Here is a 23950-nt window from a genome sequence, read left to right on the forward strand (position 1 = left end):
CAACCAACTTAGACTATGTTCTGGGCCTGCAAGCCACATGCCATGTTCTTGGGTACACACAGGCATTGGTATTGGTCAGATATGACTTGGGGAACATAGGAAAAGAGTGTTGTCTTTGTAGCAAAGATTCAGCTCAAACACAACTCAAGGCCTGTGAGAGCGAAACCATGTCTGCAGGCCCCCACAAACCATGTTCCGACCTGTAATCTGTCCTGAGACAAGTCTGTGAGCCAACACAGATTGGGCTTATGCCCAGCTCAGGACAAGCAGGCCAGGTCAAAAAGCCCTAAGCAAGGTTAACAGGCACCCACTGACCTGTGGGTGAAGTGGGTCTACAAAGACAGACTGAGCTAATTGACAGCAAGTCAGATCTCAGACCTGGCTTGTAAATATTGAACCTGGTCTGCTTGGCTAAGGTTCATCATCTGGGTCTAACATCCAGCAAGAGGTCCGCAATATGGGTCTAAAGAGAGAAGGCAGGCTCAGAGCCAAGGCTGCGGTTCTATCAGCTAAAGTGCTTGGCTGTTTTTCGTCTTTTTGCGTCCCTGTTTCACCCACCCGGGGAAGATCTCCAAGTGAAAACAATCAGGGGAGCCACAGCTAGCTCTAATATTCACATTTCTGTTGTTTTTCACAACAGACTATCACCCAAATTGGATGTGGATTGGGCCAAGGCCAAATATTCTTTAAAAAAAAAAAAAAATTGGGGCACATTGTTTCCCTTGCCAACCTCTCAGTTGACTTCCCTAAGGCCACCACACTATGCTCCTTTGAAAAATGTCTGCTGCGCAGAGTCTGTCAAGAGCCGACAATAAGTTAGTGAGCAAAAACAGATGCAGAATGGGGCGCCATTCTGGTTGCCCCGCTGTGTCCATGGACCCAGATTAAGTCCCCACATAAGAGAGTCTCCAGACCTAAATTAGCCCAATAGCTATATATGGTTTCACAGAGTGCACTGAGGGAACCAGTATATTACTGTTTGAATAATTTTGGGCATTTTTGTGACCAAAAAAAAGATGGCGCACTACACTGCAAATCAAACCAGAATCTAGGTCCTCTCAAAGACAATACGTAAATCCTTTCAGCATTTTGGGATGTAGTTGAAAACAAAAAAATCATCTATCTACAATATGTATATTTATGTGTTCATTGAAAACATATTCTTATAAAGTGGTGTTATGCGAGATTCTTACAGCAAGCATAAATTGGCCGTTGCCATGGACAATTCAATCCATCTCCTCCTCGCTCTCTCATGTTGGCTGGCTTTCCTTTCATTCCCAACTTAAATTTCACTTCCTCTGTCTTGTCTTTAAATCTCTTCACGATCTTACTCCCCAATATCTCTCCTCTCTCATTTCATTTTACACTCCCTCCCGCTCTCTCCGATCTGCTGATCTCTTCCTTCTCTCTGTCCCCCATGTGCCTCCTCTTGTTTTCGTTCCTTTCAGCTCCTTGCCCCAATTCACTGGAACTCCCTACCTCTCTCTATCTGTTCCATCCCCACCTATTCCTCCTTTTGTGTCTCCTTGAAATCTCTTCTTCTCCACTCCCCTCCCTGACACTCCTATCCCCTCCTTTCACCTTCCTCGCTCCTCCCTTTTTCCCTCCTCTTTTTCCCTCCTCTTCCTGCTACATTCCTCTTAAGTCCCCTCTCCTCCTCTCTCATCCTCAGCCTATTCCTCTTCCTGTTTCCCACTTCCTTCCCCTTCTCCACCCCCTCCTCCCTCGTTTATCTTCACTGGCAAATTGTTCTACTTACTGTTTTACTGGTTTGATTCATATTTTGTAATTGCTTCTACTGTTTTTTATTGTATCCTTGTTGTTTTTATAATGTAAAGTGCTTTGGCATAAAGCGCTATATAATCACAATAAACATAACATAACAAGGTGTGTGGTTGCGCTGGAAAACCAGGGTCTTCTCATGAATTTTTACAGTTAGGTTTTTTGTGTTGTCCCTCATCTTTAGCTGTGGCCCAGGTGCCCCTAATTCATTCATAGAGGTCACTTGCCATGGCCAGTGATTATTTTGCCCAGGTCATGGAAATGTGGCCAGTAACCATGGTCCTTGGCGTGTAAAATTTGATTATTGTATTTGTACAGAGAAAAACAATGCTCTTTTTATAGCAAAAGAATGTACAATAGATAAGACATCAGATTTAATTTTAACGGGAATCAGTGAGCTTCTTACAATGGTGGGAGTTCAAGTGACATTCTGACCTGGTTGTGTTCACTGGGAACTAAACATGTTTGGGCTTACATAGATTAAGGACAATCAACATTATACATTTTAGTGTAGGTAGGTGTTACAGTCAGCTATGTTAGGGATGTGACCATGATGGATGAAGTGCTAGAGTGGAGGCAGAGAAACTGAAGGAGCGAGGCAGGTTAGAGGCGATGAAAAAATATTAGCTTGAAGGCAGATGAGAGGTAGATTAAGAGCATAACTCGAAGGTAAGGAGGCAATCTTTCAATCTGGCTTTGAACACATTGGTGCGGGATGTTTCTTGGATGTCAGGGGGAAGAGAATTCCATGCAAGTCGAACAAGAAGTGAGAAAGAGTGGAAGTGAGAGGAAGCACAGGAAGGGTGGGGTGCCACAAGGGTAGTCGAGGAGGCAGAGCAGAGAGAAGATTATGAGAAGACTTGTAGAGCTGTATAGAGGAGGGTGGATATGGTGGTGTCCTCCAGTGGATAGATTTGTGAACCAGGAGAAGAAATGTAAATCGGGCACTGTTTTGCATTGACAGCCATCCAGCCTATTGACGGTAATAGGAAGTTGGTGTGAAGTGAGGGAGTTTGAAGAGAGTCCTGGTAGCAAAGTTTATTACCTTGTCAAGAGGACAGGAAGCATAGTTGGTGAGGCCAAAGTGGGTGCTGGCAAAGTAGTCCAGTTTAGAGAAGAGAAGAATGGTTAAGGGATGCGTGGTAGTGTTGAAAGGAAGGATTTTCCTAATATTTAGGAGGTTGAGGTGGGCCGCCAATGTAGTTTTGGAGATGAAATTATAGAAGGTGTGAGAAGAGTCATATAAGACGTTGAGGTTTCTACCTGAAGAGGAGTAGGGAAGAGTGTCATGTGGGAACTGGATAGGCAGGGGAGGAGTTGAGACAGAGTATTTGACAGGGAAGAAGAGCACATCTTTTTTGGAATAGTTTAACATTAGCGAGTGCAAAGGCATCTCATATTGAATCACAGAGAGACAGTTGGAAATTCTAATAGAGAGATCATTGGAGGAGACTTCAGGAAAATAGAAAAATATTTGGTTGTCTTCCACAAAGAGTTGGTACGAGAACCCAAAGGAGGAGATTAGTGGCCCAAGAACAGAGGAGTAGAGTGTAAGTAGAAGAGAACCCAAAACAGAGCCTTGTGGAGCACCAACAGTTAGAGGAGTTAGTTGAGAGTTTTTTATTATTTTATCCTATTGTATTTTACCGCTAGTATAAAAAATCCACTTTTAATACATTTCCAATCTTCCATAATGTTAACATCCAAAATAAATGTAAATTAAATCAAGATTTTAACAAGAGTAAAAATAAAGTTAACAAATGATAATCCTTAAAATTGCCTCAATCATTTTACAAAAGTTGATCAAATGATAGCTGCATCCATAGACATTTCCAATCATGAGTATTTCCCAGATAATCATTGTCATTTTATTCTTCATATTTGCCCCATGACATTAAGTACCTTCTCCTAACCGTGCTCAACGTGGGGAAACTTATCAATAGTTGTTTTGCTGTCTCAATTTGATTATCAATGCACAATCTACACAGTCTCTCAATCCTTGGTCTGTAAAACGGTGTCCCTACATGCTCAAACGTCTGTACTCTGTTAAATTTGAGACTTAAATAAGTCCAAATCAAATGGTTACCTAGGAAGTGTTCAGTGTACGCTTAGTGGAGAGGTGTTGTTCCAGGAGACAGCGAATTGGTGAGGTTGTAGTTAGGATTCTATCTAGGCAACGGCTAGATTGAGAGCCCAAGAAGAGAGACAGTACTAATGAGATCAACAGCATGGTTGTACAAAACCTGTTGCAGCTGTTTAGAGTAGTGCGGAAGGAGAGACACAGGGCAAAGGTTCACCGGCTGACCATGTCCGTTTTTTTCCCCTGGTCTTCTCTTTTCTTCTGATAGTCTCTCTATATACAGGTTTCTCTTTTATACAGATATTTCTTGACATAATCTCCTTTGATAGTCTCTGTTATCAACTCTTGTAGTTATTCAAAAATACTCTTGGGTTTCATGCTTTCTCAGGTCCTATGCTTAGAATATATTTCCTTCAAATAGCTCCTGACACTCTTGTTATCACTTCTAGGCTCTTCCCAGTCTGTTAATTCAGACTTTCTTAATTTTGATTCATTTTGATCCCTTTTTAGGCTTTCCTTATCAACTATTCTAGGTTGGACTCTCTCCAGTCCTCAAATCTGTTTTCCCTTCCTTCCTGGGTTTTTGTTTCCAGTCTCTGTTGGCTCCCCACCGGAGTTGCCTAAATCTCTCTTTTATATCTTTCTCACATTTCTGGTTAACCTGTTTCTTCAATGCTATCTCGTCCTCAGGACTAGGACAAGTTTCTCTCTTCACATGATGGCTGTCTTCCCCGACTGGGTTATTTGCTATTTGCTTTCTCTGGTTTTTACAGTACCAATTACACAGTCTTATATCAACTCTCTTGTCCTTAGAACTGGGATGAGTTTCTTCACACATATAATGATGCTCCCGGCCTCCCGATTTTCCTGTGTTGCCCCGGTACCTCTCGTTATACGGGTGAAGGTTGCAGTACTCGTCTTTCACTTGGGTAAACTGTCTCTTCTCGCTCGTCGGTTTCCCTTTCTCGGTTCCTCATTGGGTTCATGCTATAAACAGGCCCTGGAGATCAGAAGCTATTCATTCTTCTCACCACGGTAGTCTCAGCGTCATTGTTTGGGCATCTGCAAACATGGTCACACCACCTACGGGTACATTGTTCCCTTCTTCCTCCACGTAACGCTTTCCTTGCGGCTGTACATACCGGCCCTCCGGCATCTCACATTGGCCTTATGTGCACATAGCATGCTCTTCCTATCTCTTTGCTCTGACTCATCCCAGTTAAATATATGTCTCTCATTAAAGAGACATCTTCCTTTCTTTTCCCATATGGATGTCTTTTGACATTGCCTTTAATCTAAATGTAAAGATGTCACACTACTCTTTTTAGCAGCCAGTCCCATGTATGCAGCTATAGTAAGTGGTTTAGGGAGTTCCTCACAGGGACATGAGTCCATGTCCCCAAAAGTGGGAGTCTCTTCAGGTGAGGTCCCATTTGCCTCAACCCCTAGGGAGCGTCTTGCAGAGCCGGTTCAACTCCCTAGCCTTACAGGCAGATGCCCCCCTTGAGGAGAAGGGACTAATACCTGAGATTCATCACAGCCCCTATTAAGAAAAAATGTACATGGTCCAGTTAAAAAAAAACACAGTCAATGGGTGTCCTTCTAAAATGTTTGCCCCACCACCAACCAACCAAATTGGGTGTCTTAGAACATGCAGATCTGGCTGCCTACTACTGCATTTGTGGACCTGGCCAGTGTCAAGGGCACAAGTGGTCCAATCAACTCCCGCAAAATAGGATATGTGTGTCAGCGAATAGTCTGGGATAAGCCAGATATTTCTAATGGGTTTTGATCATATTTTTCCAGATTTAAAACAAACCACTTGACTGATATGTGCCAAACTTCAAAACAACCACATGCAAGGTCTTCGTAAATGTTTTGTGTGAATCAGTCAAGTGGTTTGTACTGTAGGTGAGAAGATAATTGTCCTACTAGAAATTAAATGGGAACTTCAAGTTTTGAGACTTCCTAGAACTCCACACCTTCAACATATCTCTTGAAACTGTCCAAAGAAATCCATACTGGTGTCTGCATCTTATGGGGAAGGTTTCAGGCTTCATCAAAGGTATAACCATCTGAAAAAGTGATTTTCCTATAGAGTGTCCAAATTAACCATAACGTTAGGGTTATCGCCCACTTGGTAAGAATCTATGTTTTTACCTATAAAAACTAAATATATAAATAATGATGAATGCAGTTGCAGACTGTGCTGCTCTGGTCCCTTACAAGGGTGTTCCGGACCAGGGCACCCCCTGCAGAACCTATCTGCATGTCCAGCTCCTCCCCCATTTGATAATGCACCCTCAGTATGATTCCAGCATTCTTACAGGAAACACGTGATGACAATGTTTCTCTCCAAATATCATGACAGTCACCAGCTCAGAGATGCCTTTGTCGATGCAGTTCTCATTCTACTTTAAACCACACAAAACATAGCAAGCCCTTTGCTAGCCCTTCACAAGCCCTTCACATGTAAGTTCTTCCCCTGGTTGTGCTGCTTTCAGCAACATCTGGATGGCTTTGTTAAACAGGGAGCTAGAACTGTGTTAGTGGAGGAGAGCAGGTGTAGAAGAGAAGGTGCATGAGGCCTACAGAAAACCCCACTCCCCCATAGCTATTTTATTTATCAATCTTTTGTAATGTTGCAACAATGAACACAGTCACGTGTAGCACTCTTAGAGGAAGGAAGGGGGGAAAACAAAGTAGAAGGGAAGGAGAGACGGTCTGATCATTAACATCATTGGAACATTCCGAATGAGTTAAGCGCAAAGGGAAGGGTAAAGAAAAAGTGCATACAATCAAGAGAGGCGGGTAAAAATGAAGTACTAGATCAGTGGAAGGCAGGACCTGCTTAGTGCAAAGTAGAGGTTTGGAGTAGCACTGTAAAAGTGTATGAAGGTTTTTGGTCCCAATGCCCAAACACCAGTATTTAAGTAACCAGACGATACAACTGTTGAAAGAGACCTTACAAAGGAACGTCTTCATGTTTTTTCTGAACTGAAGGTGACTATCTTGTGAAATCTGTTTAATAAGGGGACTGTTCCACAATGACATGTCTGACATGCTGATGTGCCTTTCTTCTTCCTCAAGCAGGCTGGGGGGTGGAGGTGTGAGCTGACCGTTGGACCCTAGGATGACTGTGCTTGGTGAGCTTCTGTTGGCTCGCTAGATGATGGATAAGACTTGGAAGGAGATCCGCTGAGCCACTGTTGTCAATGCAAGAATGTGAAGACTGGTGTGAAGGGGTTAATGGGTCTCAGGGACAGGCTCATCCCAGCTACCTTATTTTGAATCACTTGTTGCTGGTAAATCAAGGGCCTAGATGAACTCAAGTACAGGCTGTTTCAATAGGCGATACAGGGCATTAAAAAAAGTCTGTGTTCACCTCCACCTTATCAGAAAAGTTTAGGTGAGTCAGAATTTGTTCCAGCATGTGTAGGTAAAAGTGTTACTTCATTGGTGCTGGTTCAACCTAATACACAGTCATTTATTATAGTTCGATGTTTTGTAAAGCTTGCTGTACTATCATTTTGAATTGTGCAAAATGCTACCCTTGATGTATGTTTTTTTATTAACATTTTTATTTAAAAAACTTAATTACAAAGTGTGGCTTCCTGGGGATTTCTTGTATGTGCTTGACAAAGGAGTGAGACATCAAAGGTAAAGCCCAGACTTTTTGAAGCAGAAGCAAGAGTAGGAGAAGTACCTTGGTGGAAAAGGAACGAAAGATCATTAAGTGTGGGAGAGCCTAAACAGTCATTCCGAGTAGGGCGGTAAGGGTTAACGGTCCTTACCACCCTATTCCGAGTTCCCTTTGCGGGTCGGTACATAATGCCTGCTTTTTGCAGGCGTTAAAAAACCAACTTGCAAAGGGACCTAGGAGCTAATTACGGCACCGTAATTTACGGTGCCGTAATTAGCGCCTTCCCCATTCCCATTGAGCCCTATGGGCCAAAAATGGGAATGGGGAAGGGCCCATGGTGAATGGGGTATTACCGCCCCCGCCAACCTTGGAATGGGGCGGTAATTCCGCCATTCACCATGGCGGAGTCGGAAAAATAACGGCGTCAACCAAGGCGCTAATGGCGCCTTGGTTAACGCCAGGGTCAGAATGAGGCCCATTATCTCTGAGGGAAAAGGTCTGCTGCGATCATCCAGTCGTTAATGCTAAATTGGTAGGTGGATATCGAATTTGAGGATTGCGTTGCATTGTCCAGCTTGAAGGTGTTGTGAGAGTAGGTTTGGAAACAGGCAGAGTAGGGAGCGTTGAGATCTGCCAAAGGCTTGAGATTTACATTAAAAATCCAAGGTGTATAGATGGACTCTTCAGGGCACCAGAGTTAGAAAGAGTTGTACTCGAGAATTACAACAAGGAAATCACTCTCTGTCCTGGAGAAAGGAGCTGATCTGTTCAAGTATAACACCAATGATGCCAAAGTAAGACCTAAGGTGACTGAGATGGTTGATACGGTCTACAGTGTCAAATACTGCCAGCAGGTAAAGAAGCTTGGGGGTAGTGGGCATGTCATGATCATAAGAGTGCATCAATTTATTCTTCATGAAAAGCAGCATATTTTCTGTATCTCTGGTCAGTCGTAAAAGTAGACTGATGGTCTCACGGTAAAGTTTTCAGTTCACTACAATGTAAGATGTTTATTGTATCAATTATTTCCATAATCTGACCAAAGAAGGCAGTGGTGGCTACCAGCCAAACGTTTTCCAGTATGGAAGAGTAATCAGTTGGCTTATTTAGGAGGGTTAGGAGGTCCTTTTCAAAGCATTGGTGAAACAGTCAATGCTGAGTTCTGAAGGAGACAACACTTGCCTTGATTGTAGTTGAGGGACAGGTATGGACCTGCTGCAAATAAGTATCATTTTTGGACAGTTGTCATGCTCTCCAGAGGTGTTCCATAGTTAAAGGAAGAGAAAATGGGCCCAGGGCCAAATGTTAGAAAAGGAGAGGTGCTGAGAAAAAACATGGTTGTCAATTTGAGCTTTGATTGGCCTTACTTTCTCTTGGAAAACAGTTCTAGTGATTTATTCAGCAGGCTATTGATTACACTATCAGGGGAACCCATAGAAATTGTTGAATGACTCAGTGAAACGGCAGTGGTGACATGTCTCATGGGTCTGATCTGTATCTGCTCAGTTAGCTGGGAGAGAAGAGCGATCTGGCCAGTTGTGAGTAGAGTAGATGATGGCCTTACCAAGTCAAACGAGTGACAGCAGTGTTGTTGCATGGCAGTACCAGCCATATGAGAAATGCTTCCAGGGTATGTCCCTCAACGTGAGAAGGACCCGACAGTCAGATGGTGAAGGCCGACTGTCCCAAACATTCAAGAAAATCTTAAAATAAGAGTTGCAGGGTACATCCAACTAAATATTAACACCCTTGACAATGAGATAGTTGTTGGTGATGGTCTGGAGATTATTCATTTATTTATTGTGCATTTGTAAGGCACTTACATATCAAGTGAATTGTGTTTCAAAGTGCCCACAAGCCAACAGGGAGGGAACATGGGAATGAAAGGCAAATATAACAATGAAAGAGAGAGGCAGTCCTACCAGGCCTTATGAGCATTCAGAACGTACAAGTGCAGGGAGAGAGAAGAGATGAGCGGGGCAGGGGGGAAAAGTGCTAGGATTACCACACAGGGAAGTGCTAGGGAGTAAGTTGCAAGTAACTGTGAAGTGCCTGGCAGAGATCACTTGGTAAGAGTGGTGAGCTGCCACTAGATAAGTGCAGGCCTGTGATAGCACAAGCCAATGGTTGCCCAAGGCAAGTGCTGGGGGTGGGGCGGAGGCTGAAGGCGATTGGGGGTGGGATGCTAGGACCTGGGTGAACACATAAGGGCCCTTGTCACCAATCTCAGCGACTGTGTAGATTAGCAAAGTAGAGAGAGGGGGGAAGGAGGAGGTGAAAAGGAAAGTCTTGAGGAGCTTCCAGAATTTGAGGAGATCTGGCTCAAGATGAAGAAGAAGGGGAAAGCTGTTCCATAGTAAGGGACCAGCCGAGGGAAGAGATCGGCCACCAGCTCCCTGTTTAGCAAAGCGATTGACACACAGTGAGATGGTGCTGGAGGAACATAAAGATCTGGAGGGAGACTATTTAGTGGGAGCCATTTGTAGATATCGTGATCCCTGGCCCCAGACAGACTTATGGATGATGCAGAGGGATTTGAATTTGATCCTTGCAGCAGACGGGAGCCAATGGAGATATTTTTAGGGGTAGAAAGACACAGTCTCTGGCAGTGAGGCCAAGGATAAGTCTTGCAGCCCTATTCTGGATTAGCTGGAGGGGGCGTAGAGAGGAAGAGGGTAGATTAAGGGAGAGGCTATTGCAGTAGTGTAGCCTAGAAAGTACCAGAGCTCTAGAGACATTGAGCTTCTAGGGGGAAAGTGAGGAAAGGAAGGATTCCTTTGAAGAGGTGGAGTTGAAAGTGGGCCTTCTTTGCAAGGTCCTGGATGTCAGGGAGGAAGGAAAGAGAGGAGTCGAAGGTTTTTAGCTTCAGATGAAGAAGGTGAGAGCCCATAGAGAGTGACCAGAATGGGGGGGGGGAGAAATCAGGAGCAGGAGTCCCAATAAGAAGGATCTCAGTCTTGCTGGCATTGGGGTAGAGATCATTAGAGGCACACCAGGACTGTACGGCAGATAGGCATTCAGGATTGTTGGAGGAAGTAAGGAGTGGATCAGAGGGAAGTCTGAAGAAGAGTTGTGTGTCGTGTGTATAACACTGGAAGTAAGGTGAGAGGGTGGAAACTAGCTTGCAAGTGGAGAAAGATAGATGTTAAAGAGCCAAGGAGGAAGGTTGGAGCCCTGGGGGACACCAGAGGTGGAGATATAGGTGGCAGAGGAGAAAGAGCCCAGGATGACCTGGGAGCAATGGTCATTGAGGAATGAGGTCATCTAGTCCAGTGCCCACCCGAGATACCTAGGGTATCGTGCATCCATTTTTGAGTGTGGAGTAGTTGACCGTGTCAAATGCAGAGGAGAGATCAAGTAGAGTGAGAACAGCTGGGGATTTAGAATCAAGAGATGCGAGCAGTTCTTTGCGGGTGTTCAGAACAGCAGTTTTCGTGCCTCTGGATGCTAAGAATCCAGATTGATGGTCATATGGGCAACCAACAAGCTCAGTGTGCTGAGTCAGTTGGGGGAAGACCAGCTTCTCCAAGAGTTTTCCAAAGAAGGGAGTGATAGAGATGGGGGACAGTTAGCCGGACAAGACAGTCTGCAGAATGCTTTTTCAGGAGGGGGCAGGCAAGAGAGTGCTTGAGGAAAGAGGGGAAAGACCCAGTAGCAAAAGAGTGATTGCAGAAATCATCAAGTACATGGACAAGAGAGACAGTATTGTCCTTAATAGTTCTGGAAGAACAGGGGGAGACCTGATTGGAGGAGACCTTCATAGAGTGGACAACTCTAGTGACCTCATCAGATGTGATAGGAGGGAAAGTCAGAGGGGGGCGGGACACAGGAGGGTGGGGTAAGGGGAGGGGGAAAGGGAAGCAAGTGTGCTCAGGATGTCCTGAGTTATCACAGTGAAGTGTGTGGCCAGTGCATTGCAGAGGGACTGGGAGGGAAGAGGCGTGGTGGAGACTTTGGAAGGGTTGGCTAGTTCCTTGCAGTTCAGCCATGTTGTTAGATGCACCAGAGACGCAAGCCATGATGTGGGCCCTTTTCTTGTAGTGAATGGAGAGTCTGTATTGTCGTTGGAGCAGGCGACAGGCCAGTTTTTGTCGGACGGTGAGCCTGAGGTCTGCCACTTTCATTCCGCAGCCCTACACTTGCGTTCCAGGGCTGCAAGTTCAGATTCATACCAGGTGTTACACTTGGAGGCATGTTTCAGGTGGATCCTCATGACTGGGGCAAGGATGTCAAGAGTGTTAGTGATGGCGAAGTGGAGGTTGCTGAAAGCTGAGTCAGAGGTAGAGTCTGCAGTGGGGGGATAGGGGGGATGAAGGTAGATGCGAAGACAGGAGCTGACACTGGTTTCACCAGACAGATGTTCGTGAACAAGGTTGGCAGGACTGGGGGAGGTGTGGTCAGGCGGCCGTGAGGATACAGGTGAGAGGAGAGGAGTGAATGGTCTGACCAAGAGAGTAGTGTAGCCACAAAATGTCAGCATATATTTAAGAAAGCCTTGGTATCACCTGGTGACCTGTATATGGTAGCAAAAATGAGGGAATTATTGGAATCTAGACATTTTCATAGCAAGCTTTACAACATTTGAAGTTTTGCTACCTTTTATGGGACTAACTGAAAATATTATTTATTTATTTATTCATTCATTTATATAGCGCACCAAGCTTGCGGGCAACTAGGCTCTGGTTACAGTAAGAAACAGAATAGAGCATATGAGACAAAGTAAAGGGTCAGGAGTCATTTGAAAAGGTCTGAACGAAAATTAACAAGCTTTCAAAAGTCCCAAACACCGTCATGAGATGAATAAGGTTTTGAGACTTTCGAAAGCTAATGCATTTTCTATAACTGCATAACACGTTCAGATAAAAGGTATCTAAACTGTTGTGATTGTGTTTAAAAATGGGTTAGCACAGCGACTAGCATGCTTGAACATTGCAAACTTTAGAAAGATGTCTTTAAGCAGTGGTCAAAGTGAGCGGGAGCGGTTGGGAGCGGTGCACCTCTACTTTTTTAAATTACATTTTACAGCTCCTATACTTTTATTTTAAAAAGAAACCGTTCCGTAATGTTTTCATTTTAATATAAAAATGTAGGAAGAAGTTGAAAAGTGCACTGGACGTTTCCTTAAACAGCGGGGTCAAGTGTTTGGGGGTTTGTATTGTGTGTGGGAGGGGGCGCGGTGATGGGGTTTGTGGGGTGTGGGTGCAGGCCAGCAGGGAACATAGTTCCACTACTTCTTTTCGTACACCTCGACCACTACCTGTACAGTGGTTCCTTGGTGGTAGAGATGAAAGCAGGGAACATAAGGGTGAACCCGCCAGTCTTATTCAGCTTATTCTTAACATGGATTTTTGTAGCCAACTGGTCTCACCAGTGGTTGCATTGTTGTCCATAAATCATGCTTCATAATCCCAAAATGTCACTGGTCTTATCTTCAAATGCTCATGAATATCAGCTGCATATTTATTATTAGGCCCAGCTTTTAAGGTGCTGATGCTGATGAAGGGTCTGCGGGTGATAGCTATAATACGAGGCAATGAAGATAGACCCGTGCGAAGATCCCTGGAGGTCTGCACAACAGAAGAATGAGGGTCATGAAGTGGTGTGAGATGAGAAAGTAGATGGCCGAGTGAATGCAGGCTCCAATCTCCTGAGCAGACCTTTGGTCAGACACCTACTTCATGAGGTAGGGAATGAATGAGTCAAAGAAAATCAAGTTCTTGTGTATCACCAACATCATCATAGCATCATTCTTGAAGATATTGATTATCAAGTTCATGAAGGATTTGGCTTCTGTTTAATAATCCGACTGGTACCTCTTAGTATTATCTGACCCTGTATCAGAGAATGTTGCCAACATGTGAGGTTGCCAGGCGACAGAGTTGTGGCTAAAAAGCAAAATGTCTGCTATGAATCCTCTAGAAGTGGGAAGGCAATAAAGAGAACACTTTGGATTGCTTCTCAAATGGCCTGCATTGTGCAGATTAACTCAAATACCTGGCAAAAGAATTGTGCATAATTTCAATTCAATTAATGCAATAATACATTGATGGCATGTATTGCATTGAACATACATTTTGTAATTCAGATGAACTCAGTAAGCATTCCAATGTATGCTATAACTGCCAAGGTTATGACATTACAAATTGTATAGATCAATCTATGTTCAACTACGTCCCTTTGCGCAACTGAAGGGTAGCCCTACTTTTGTGTTGCCAGTCACTGTGAAATTGTAGTCCTACTTTTATTTCTGTGGCGTGTCCCAGCTTTTGATGATTTTGAATACATGGTCAGTGTATATGTACAGTTCTAGCGCCCACTCTCGTAACCTCCTTTCCAAAAGTCAGCAAGGCTTCTTACCTCACATCCCACACCACAAGGATTACTAAAACACAGCGAGGCTCTACAGATAGCTACAGCCCTGATGCCCACCTTCCCCCATATTCCACGACACCTCCAGGGAGAGAGGTGGGGGTGTTGTAGGAGGCTCTTGCACTAAAATAAAGACAAAGGGAGAAGGACTGTGAGTGAAGGGGAGAGCCTAGGAGAGAGAGAGAGAGAGAGAGAGAGAGAGAGAGAGAGAGAGAGAGAGAGAGAGAGAGAGAGAGAGAGAGAGAGAGAGAGAGAGAAATCATTCTAATTCCACTGTGATACATATATAAAAAAATGTCCATACTTATGCCTAAATGTGTTATTTCCATTTTTTTAGGCTATGATTGAGGAAGCCATCACCAGAGCCGAAACATTTTCTGTGATGTACACACCATTTGCAATTAAGCTAAAGGCAGACAAAACTGAAAAAGTGAAGGACGTTTTTGCAAAACAGCATCCTGGTTATGTGGACTACGTATACACAGGTAACACATAGTTGTTATGGCTGGGCATTGTAGTGGTTAACTTCATTGTTGTAGGGTAGTGAAACTTGCTGTGAAAGGGAGCAAAACAATAATGTAGATCAATAATCAATTGCATTTTTGTGGCAGGCGGACAGGTGGATGGGTTGTTACAAGTATTATTTAGCCAAATCATCGTACCAAAAAAGGGTACATTTTGCATACCCATCATATATGATTGACCGGATAACTTAATCCATCAAGGATGAATAACTTGAACAGCATCATATCACAAAGATCTTTTTCCATTTATAGACCTTCTTGCCCTCACACAACTGCACGAGGAACAATAACAATAGTTCGTTACATAGCTGCTTTATGCCTGTGTACTTTATGAAGCCACAATTTGCAACAGCATAGTTGAGTTTACATCGACAAATGCATTACATTTGCCTAATTGATATGCCTTATATTTGGTGCTGGACTATGAATTTTGCCAAACAAGTTATTTGGCCAATTGTACTCGACAATGACATATGATCTGGAAAGGCTGCTTTAGGGTTGTTGAATGCCATGTAAGTGGAATATTGTGTGAAAAAGCATTTTTCACTATTACTATGGGGGCTGCATATACAGCAAGACTGTAGATTTGAGGATTCACTTAGACTCCATTACAAAATGGAAAAATACACATGCAGACCAAGGAGCTGGAGAGGCACAGGTACAGATGAGGAGCCGAAAGTGGAGCACAAAGGTATCCCTTGACTGCTGTTTCTGAGGCGTTACCTTATTAAAGATGACGCACATGTCCTCACAAATTACATCATTGGTGACTTCATGAATTACATCACAAATGACTTAATCAATGACTTTACTAATTACATCACAGAATGATCTTATCAGTGTTTTCTCATAACCCTGGGCATTATTCCAACCCCATCCTATTTTCTGCAGTAACAAAAAGTCTCTCAAGTCTCCTATTGGTCGTACATTGCAACATAGCCTGCAGTCCAAATTACCAGGCCCAAGCATAGTGAGAGTTCTTGGTGCAGGCTAAGGGCCATTACTGCCTGGTGTGGCATGCCACGTGCACTATTGCCACTTGCACCTGGGAGCAGCAACAGCATGACACTCGGGTGATTGTTCATTCTTGAGAACACGTTCTCTATTCAGGAAATACACTAAATCCAAAGCAACATAGCAACCATCGGAATGAGACAGAGAATACACAATAAAAGCGCCTTTCTATTTTAGGGGAAGTGCTGTTAAGTGACTAGATAACCAGATAAGTCACCATCATCATAATGATCATCACACTTTAGTTCTGACGAACAATCCATCAAAACATACATGTCAGAAAAAAGACAATCAACGTCAGTCACGAAACAATTCTACAATTCATACATCAAAAACAGAGGCCTACAACACAATGGGCCTCATTACACGTTGTGCGGTAGGGATTTAACGTTCCCGGTAAGGGAATGCCGGTACCGTTAAATCCCCATGCCAATTACGACCCGGCTCACCGCTATTTGCGGCACCGCTAAGTACGGTGCCACTAAAAGCGGGCAGTCCGCGGACGCTCTACCCTCAATTCTGTAAATAACGCCATGCCGTTAATAGCACATCATCACAAGCCAGGTGGACGTGCTAATAGCGGCATGGAAAAGCCCCCAAAACCCCTTACCGGCATGGCGCAAATACTGGCTTGGCGATCCACCCGTTATCAGAACCTAGCAGTTTTCCCACGTGCCACAGGTGGACAAAATCAGCACATGTGGAGGCAATGGAGACTGTGGCAGCACAAAAGGAGCACACCACACCCCTTCACACACCCATTCCCACACCAAGATGGTTCCAATACTAGCAGCATAACATGGGCTGGAGGACATGATTGCAGTGCAGCAGCAACAACAACAGGCAGCACAAAGGAGACGCAGGAGGAGAAGGAGGAGGATGGCAAGACAGGCGCAGCAAGCACCACCAGGGCGCCTAGGCATACCACAGAGACAGCAACCAATCCCCAGGATCCGAGCCAGTCCATTAAACCTAACCCCTGAGCAGATACACACCCTGTACCGCCTGGACCGGGATACCATCACCAGCATCATGTACATGACACATGACGACATTGTCAGCCTCATAGACATCAGAACTGCCATTCCCCTTCTACAGAAGGTGGTGTCTGTGCTCCATTTCCTGGCCACAGGCACCTACCAGCATACAGTGGGGCAGATGCATGGCATCTCACAAACAGTATCCTCACGCACGCTGAACCAGGTACTTGATGCCCTCCTGAAGCATGCACGGGAAAACATATTCCTGCCACGGACTGCCCAGGAGATTGCAAACACCAAAGTTGGCTTCTATTCACTGGCAGGCATCCCAAGTTGCATCGGGACCAGCGACTCTACCCATGTGGAATTGGTGGTCCCACATCAAAATGAAGTAGTCTACCAAAACACAAAAAAATTCCACTCCATCCAAGTGCAAATGGCATCTGACGCTAAGAAGATAATCACACATTGTTGTGCCCGATTTCCCAGATCAACCCATGATTCCATGGCCCTGCGTAACTCAAACATGCCACGCTACATGGAGCGAAAAGCCGGTCAACGTTCCTGGCTACTTGGTGAGTAGCAGGGCAAGCACATGGCAGTGTGATGTGGTGGGTAGAGATACATACTCCTACTGGGTGTTGACTGTCGTCTGTAGGACAAATGGACATACAGATGTAGGCCAAGGTCCATCAGGGAAGGCCGCAATGTCCTTGAGGAGAACCCACATGCAATTATGAGCCGCACAACATAGAGTACAATCCAGGTTTCCGAATATTGCACATCCATCCACATTGCACAACATGCCACACCACATACCACACAAATCAGCAACATGGCATGAAGATGGTACTACAGAATCAGCACAGCACAACATCAAGACAGCAATGTGCCATTGAATGCATGCAAAGGTAACACCCCTAGCCATACCATTGAACCACACACCTATAGCACCACTGAAGTGATGCCACACAGCATGGCAATATCCTGGCCATCGCCTCTTGCATGGCCAGGAGGGACACGATGAGCGTCAGCATCTGATGTGTCAAATGCAATGAGATACAAGGGAGAACTATTATGGATGGAGATGGGTATTGTTGCCCTGATGTATGTGGGTGGCCCACAAAGGACGCTGTCCCCAATGAAGTACACATACACAATGATGGAGACCAAGCCTGTGTTTCAAATTTTCAACAGTGTATTGTGATCATAATGTGTACAAAAAGTGCATGGCCCCTACTGTGCAAACACCCTTTCCCCCTTCTCCCTCCCCCACAACACTCCCAAAAACACCCTTTCCCACCTCCCCCCGCCCCCACAACACTCCCAAAAACACGCTTTCCCCCCACCCCCCTCCCCCCACAATACCCCCATGTGAGGTTCATAGTGTGCAGGTGTCCTGCTCGACATGTGCCAGCAAGTTCTTGATGGCCCTAATTCTCATGGGCTCCTCCGCCATTGGGTGGTTGGTATGGCGTGCGCCTCATTGTGCGCAGAGAGCGGCGCCGGGGGCTTGTTTGTCAGGAACTCGCAGAGGAGGAGGTGTCCGGTTGATCCTGTGGTGGGGGGGTATTGTCGCTCCATGGCGTCCGCAATACGTGTGACTGCCTGCCTAAGTTGGGCCATTTCCTCACAAATCCTGTTCGTGCAGGCCTCCATGGCATCCCTTGTCTGGCTTGCATACGTACTAAGGTCATCCCTCAGACGGGCTGCCTCTGCCACATGCTGGCCAACCAGCGCAGTGATTTCAACCTGCCTCTGGCTGATGGTAGCAAGGTCGTGTTGACTGGATGCAGTTGTTGGGGTGGCTGCTGCACCCTGGTCCATGCCTCTGGCATCAGGTGAGGACACCTGAGGGCTCCATTGCCCTTCCACAGTCTTGTTGCCTGATTCTACATGGCTACCTGATCGTGATAATGGCCTTGGGCTTGGCTCAATGGACCGTTGTGGGCTGGGGGTCTGGCTTTGAATCTGAAAGTCAATTGCCTCCTCAACGTCCGAAAGCGGGGCAGTGGCTGCTGCCTCACCAGTGGAACTGGTGGCAGCAGAGTGCGGGCCCTCCGTGCTGGTTTCAAATGTCATGGGGTACACTGCCGTGGGTGGAACAATTGCAGCAGCCGTGGCTTCAGGCTGTGTAGAACTGGTGCTCTTGCTGCCTTTGCCCCTCCGCTGCTGATCACTCCTCCCGGTTCCCCTTGAGTTGGTGGCGGTGTCCCCTCTGTCATATGTCCTGGGCTTTTTCTTAGCTGGTGGAGCGGGTGTCACAGTGCCCGGTTCATCAGTGTCTGTCTGTGACCCTGTAGGGGCCAAAAATAGGGAATATCATGTTCATGGTTCTACGTGCCTTATGCAGAATGTTTACGTCATGCCGCTCTATGCATTGGGGCCTCTTTATTTTGGAATCCGGTAATGGGGATGTCGGGTGGGTCATGCACGAATGGGTCTGTGTTGCATGTGTATGTGGTGATGCGTCCATGTAGGTTTGTGGCTGGATTGATGGCCTGATTATGGACTCATATTTGGGGGGCCCATCACCCTTCACTGTGCATTGTTTGATGTATACACTCACCTCCATCTGATGAAGTGGGCGCACCATGCTCCATGTCTCCAACACCCTCGATCGATTCCACATCAATTGTGGTGGCGCAAGTCTCCTCCCACTCCCGGAGTTTTATAGGGGAATCTGCGCCACCTCCTGTGGCCATTGCCAGCTTGCGATTCACGGACAGGATGTTTCGTACACGGACCCGTAGGTCGTCCCACCGCTTTCGGCAGTCCTTGACAGTGCGGGTGGTGGTGCCCAACGCACTGACTTTGTGGGCAACCTCTGCCCAGATGGCCTTTTTCTTGAGGAGGGTCTCCCGCCGCATGTCATTTGTAAAAACGACATTGGCATTTGCCGCAAGTGTCTGAGTAAGCATGATCAGCTCCTCGTCGCTGAATTTTTCTTTTCGCTGGTGATCAGCGCCTTTCTTGACGGCCTTGGGCATCTTCGCGCTGTCCTGGATGATTTTGTGTTGGAGTCTTGCCGAACGAGGTCCTGGATGCAGAGGATGGCAATGGATTGTGTTTTTGAAGATGGCCGCTGTGCTCCTTCCCGTTCCTGTGCGATGACGCCATTTCCGGTTCCGCATTTTAACGGTTACCGCTAATAGTGGTGACCGCTATTTGCATGCAGAGTGAGGGCGGAGGTGCTATCTGCACTTTCGTCGAAGCCGGTAAGGGACTTTTTTGGGTCTTTAGCGGCATGGCAGTATGGTCATTACCGGCATGGCGCTATGCTCGTGTCCGCGTACTCGTAATGGTACGCTATTAGCGCCCTCTTGCCAAGGCGGACACTTTAATAGCGCCATGCCGGTAAATGTTGATTTTTACCGCACAACGTGTAACGAGGCCCAGTGAATGCGTAAACACAGAAAGCAAGCAAGACAATCTGATCCTTCAGTTTCAATAATTGGCTTTCAGTTTCTGTATCGACAAAACGCTTCTCTGTTCTGTCTTTGTTTCTCAAAGTGGGGCATGAAAGTAAATTCAAATACAATGCAATAAAGTGCATATTCGGGATACAAATATTAATGTCATGTCCCAATTCGTTCCACATGCTACCTTCATGAAAATACAATAAAGTGCATTGCCGTAAGGGGAAAGTGGATAAGTTAGACAGGAACTAATGCACTTTTAAAACAGCAACATTCTGAAAAAGGCAGATCATAATGTCTTTTTAAAGTAATTATAGATATCTAGACACACATATTATTTCCTCAATTACTTATTATATCAGATATTATATCAGAACTCTGGGTGTGTAATTTCATTTAATACTTTGACCTTAATAAAGTAAAAAGTCATGAAGATCGACTGCTGTTTCTAGATATATATGATTTAGTGGAAACCTCAAAACTCTGCATGCAACATGATTAATTCTAATCTTTCTAATTCTTAGTATGACCTTTAAAAAATACTAGCGATCAAAGTCATCTGCTGGACCGGGACCCAATTTCTGATGCACAAAATGGTGGGCGACACTCGATTAAGCTTCTCAATCTTGAAAGAGGTTCTAAATACTTCCGTGAATATGCAGATACCACAACACTATAACACAATGGGCATGAAAGAACCGACCAAATCACAAGTAGAACCCCAGTTTCCAACAATGAGTGTCACCTGTGGTTCCTTATAGTATCATGCACCACCACAATTCCGTGAAGACTGCACAAAGTCCAGTAAATCTAATAACAGTTTATAGGCATTTGTGTACATTTCAATCAACTTGCAAGTCAATTGTAGAGAGTCTGCAACAGTGTCTACCATCTGTTGGGCGTTCAACATGCCCCATGCTCCAAGATGTAATGGATTTTCAACAGCCAGAAAGGGCATTTGTATCTCCTGAGAAACAATGGGATTTCTTGCGTTAAGTTGGACGGGCAAAAAAGAGCATTAGGTGAGGGCTGCCCAGACCAAGTGGAAGTGAGAAAAACAGGGGGCAGTGGTCGGGGAAGAGCTGAAGGATAAATAAGCACTGACTACTAACCCAGCCTTCCATGACCGAATTTCATTGCAAGTGAGGTGGTGGGGCTAAAGAAAACAAACATACAGCATGTTAATGTCATGACCCCTCGCAAGTGAGAACTCAAGAACACAGCATGAGACACACATTAGTGTCCCCCAAAATCTCACTTCCTGAGGCCAGTAGAAAAGGAAAGACACATTTACAAACGCGAGGAACACAACAAACAATCAAACTCTCTCAAGGCCCATTCGGCAGAAAATGTTTGAGTCTATAATAGAGGAAGACATGGGAAAGAGACTCATCCCTGGCAGTGAAAATAAATGGCATTGTTAATTCTCAGAGGCACACTTTTTGGCCTTTTAGGGCAAGGGGCTTCTACTTTTCCCCCTGAATTCTTGTCCTTGTCATGGGAGCGACCATTCATCTCAACATTGGCCTATCAATGAATTTTAGATGTTTGCATGGACTGGCCCAGTTGTTGGTCTCTATTGATCAGTTCATACTTGAAACAGTAGGCAGGGTAGCACTTTTAATCTCTCTCTCTATTTTAAAACCCACAAGGATCATTGTCACAGAAGCAAAAGTTGCATCATGCAACTAACTTACTTATTTCTGTTTAAAGTGCTGCCATGATATGTGAGATGGTCACATTGATGTCATCGATTCACACTACATGAAAGGTTTTGCTGCCTACTTTTGACTGCAATGCAGTGCACAGTCAACTACTCTTGATCAGCAGGATACTGCAGCTCTGGGCAGATGCTGTGGTGTGAACGGGGAGCTTTACGTGAATAGATGGGAAGTGACAGTTGTGAGGGACAGAAAGTTTACCAAGAAGTGCAGTTTCACAGAGGAGACACAATTGCACAAAAGCCAGGGTAAAGGGCATTGGTCACTGAGATTGGGACTCCCTGCTTACACACATACTGATTGATGAGGAGACTCAGAGAGGGAAAATGACAGGACGCGTCTCACCCGGCTGTATCTGCCTTGCTCCAGATATAAACTGCAGCAAAAATAGTGGTGGGATGTGTTGGTAAGATGGGCCTTTCCGGTAACAAAAAGGAGTGTCATGTACAAATGTTTCACTCAAATACAGTATTTTAGAGTTAATGGAATGCTCATTATTGTTATTTTCCATTTTGTGAGATATACAGACCAGAAAAATTGTTCAACCACATTATCCCTGCATTAGATACATTGAATTGGCTGAGAGTGGACTTTAATATCAGGAAAAATAACTTTTTTATAGGAATATAAATCTCTTTTACTTTTGGGCCCCAATTTCTAGCAAGAAAATCCAATTTTTAGCAGCAGTCGTTCTTTCTCCTTTCTTTCTACTCCTGCACAAGCCAGGTTTCTATTTGCCAAAAAAAACAATCCATTATCTACAGGCAGGTCATCCGATACCAACATACATTCTCGAACACTAAGACAAGGGACAATCAACTTGCTACACTTCCTACATCCTTCTCACAAAATGGTCACTTACCCAGAAAAACGGCCAGAGATTTTGATCATGCATTGAAAATACCCAGAGATGTTATGTTATGTTAAAGGTTCTTATACCGCGCACTGCCGCACACTGCATGGTATCTTGGCACTCTGTAGGATTTGTAAAACAAGTGGCAGGTTAGTTAGTAGGATTGAGTGGGAGAAAAGAGCAAGAGAGCTGTGATGTGCTGTTGGCAGCTTCAGTTTGGTTAACACTGTTTGCTGAGCGTAGGTGTGTTTTTTCAGTTGGTAGCCACTCTGTGCTGTTGGGTGAGGCTATGTGTGGTTTGTGTTGTTATTGTGGTGTAGTGAAGTGTGTAGGGTTTTGTTGTGCTGTAGAGGTCTGGTTGTGTTTAGTTCAGGGGTTAAGAGTTTTATGCAGAAAGCTAAGTTTTTAGTAGGGTTGGTTAGTGGCAGTACCCTATCCTACCCCCTGTGTTTTGACTGACTGTGGCCCATAACCCTCCCCATCACACATTCTGGTGTGTTACATTTACCACTCCTATGTTGTGTGCAGAAGTGTAGGTTCTCCTTATGGATTTTCAGTATTGATCCCTTTTCTACCCACTGTGTTAAGACTAAGTCCAGTCCATCTCACTTCCCCTCTAGTACACCCTGGTGTGCAGCAACCACCACCCCCACGATTTCCTTCAGGGGGAATGTGCTGCCCATGACCTGCGGTCTATCAGTCACCTCTGAAACCAGGACATCTCTCTCTCTCACCCCCCTCCTCATCCAAGGCCCTCCATCAATGGCCCAACCAAGTTGGACCCATCTTTCTCCCCCGTTTCCCGTTTGACCCTATATAGGCAAGGGTACGTCTTGGTCTTCCTCGCAGTCAAATGTTTTTTTTTTCCCTGCACTCCACTCTGGTCCAGCTTACTTCCCAGTCCTTCTCAGTTGTGTCACTTATCACTCAACACTAACAAAACAGAACAGAATTGTTAAGTAACTGCAATCAATATTCAAGAACGATGTGGTGGTGAGAGACATTTTCGAGGAAACATATTTAATTCCATGTAAGCAGGTGAATAATTTAGCATAGTCTCTCACCAGAAGTGCATCTCTACCAAATCAAGAACAAATATGGCAGGAAATATACCCATGTAGTGTTAATATATGCATACCCTGCCAGCATTCAGCACTGGATCAGCGATAAGAAATCTCAAATAACGAACAAGCATATAAACAATGGACATACAACTGCAAATCACTATTGGATACCTCATCCTATGCAAGAAATGCCTGATACTGTTGGGATATGTAATCATATGTTGATCTTTTTACTAAATGACAATCCCTGATTTTATGTTCCCGGTATATAATCCCACCCCACAATTTTAGGACAAAAAACAAGTTGTGTGTATCATTGAAACTCGAATTTATTGAAAAAAGAGAAAATCAAAGGTGGTCCAATTACTTTGTGCAGGGGAAGTCACCACAACAAAATACAGACACTTAGATAATTTGTTTACAGAACTAGAATTGGCCTGCCTGTAATAATCTTGCTATGAGGTGGTACAACATATGCAGTCACACCATATATTAATGATA

General features: G+C 44.8%; 1 protein-coding gene across 1 annotated transcript in view; it reads left to right on the forward strand.

Annotated features, from left to right (window-relative positions):
* SPATA16 (spermatogenesis associated 16) overlaps positions 1-23950 on the forward strand; it is a 1361355-nt gene that overhangs the window by 866091 nt on the left and 471314 nt on the right. The window contains exon 6 of the mRNA XM_069618722.1: positions 14212-14359. Coding sequence (XP_069474823.1) covers positions 14212-14359 — 148 coding nt within the window. The remainder of the gene's footprint in view (positions 1-14211; positions 14360-23950) is intronic.

The sequence above is a fragment of the Ambystoma mexicanum genome, chromosome 10 (genome assembly GCF_040938575.1).
Source record: "Ambystoma mexicanum isolate Mex_15411 chromosome 10, UKY_AmexF1_1, whole genome shotgun sequence".
NCBI lineage: Eukaryota > Metazoa > Chordata > Amphibia > Caudata > Ambystomatidae > Ambystoma > Ambystoma mexicanum.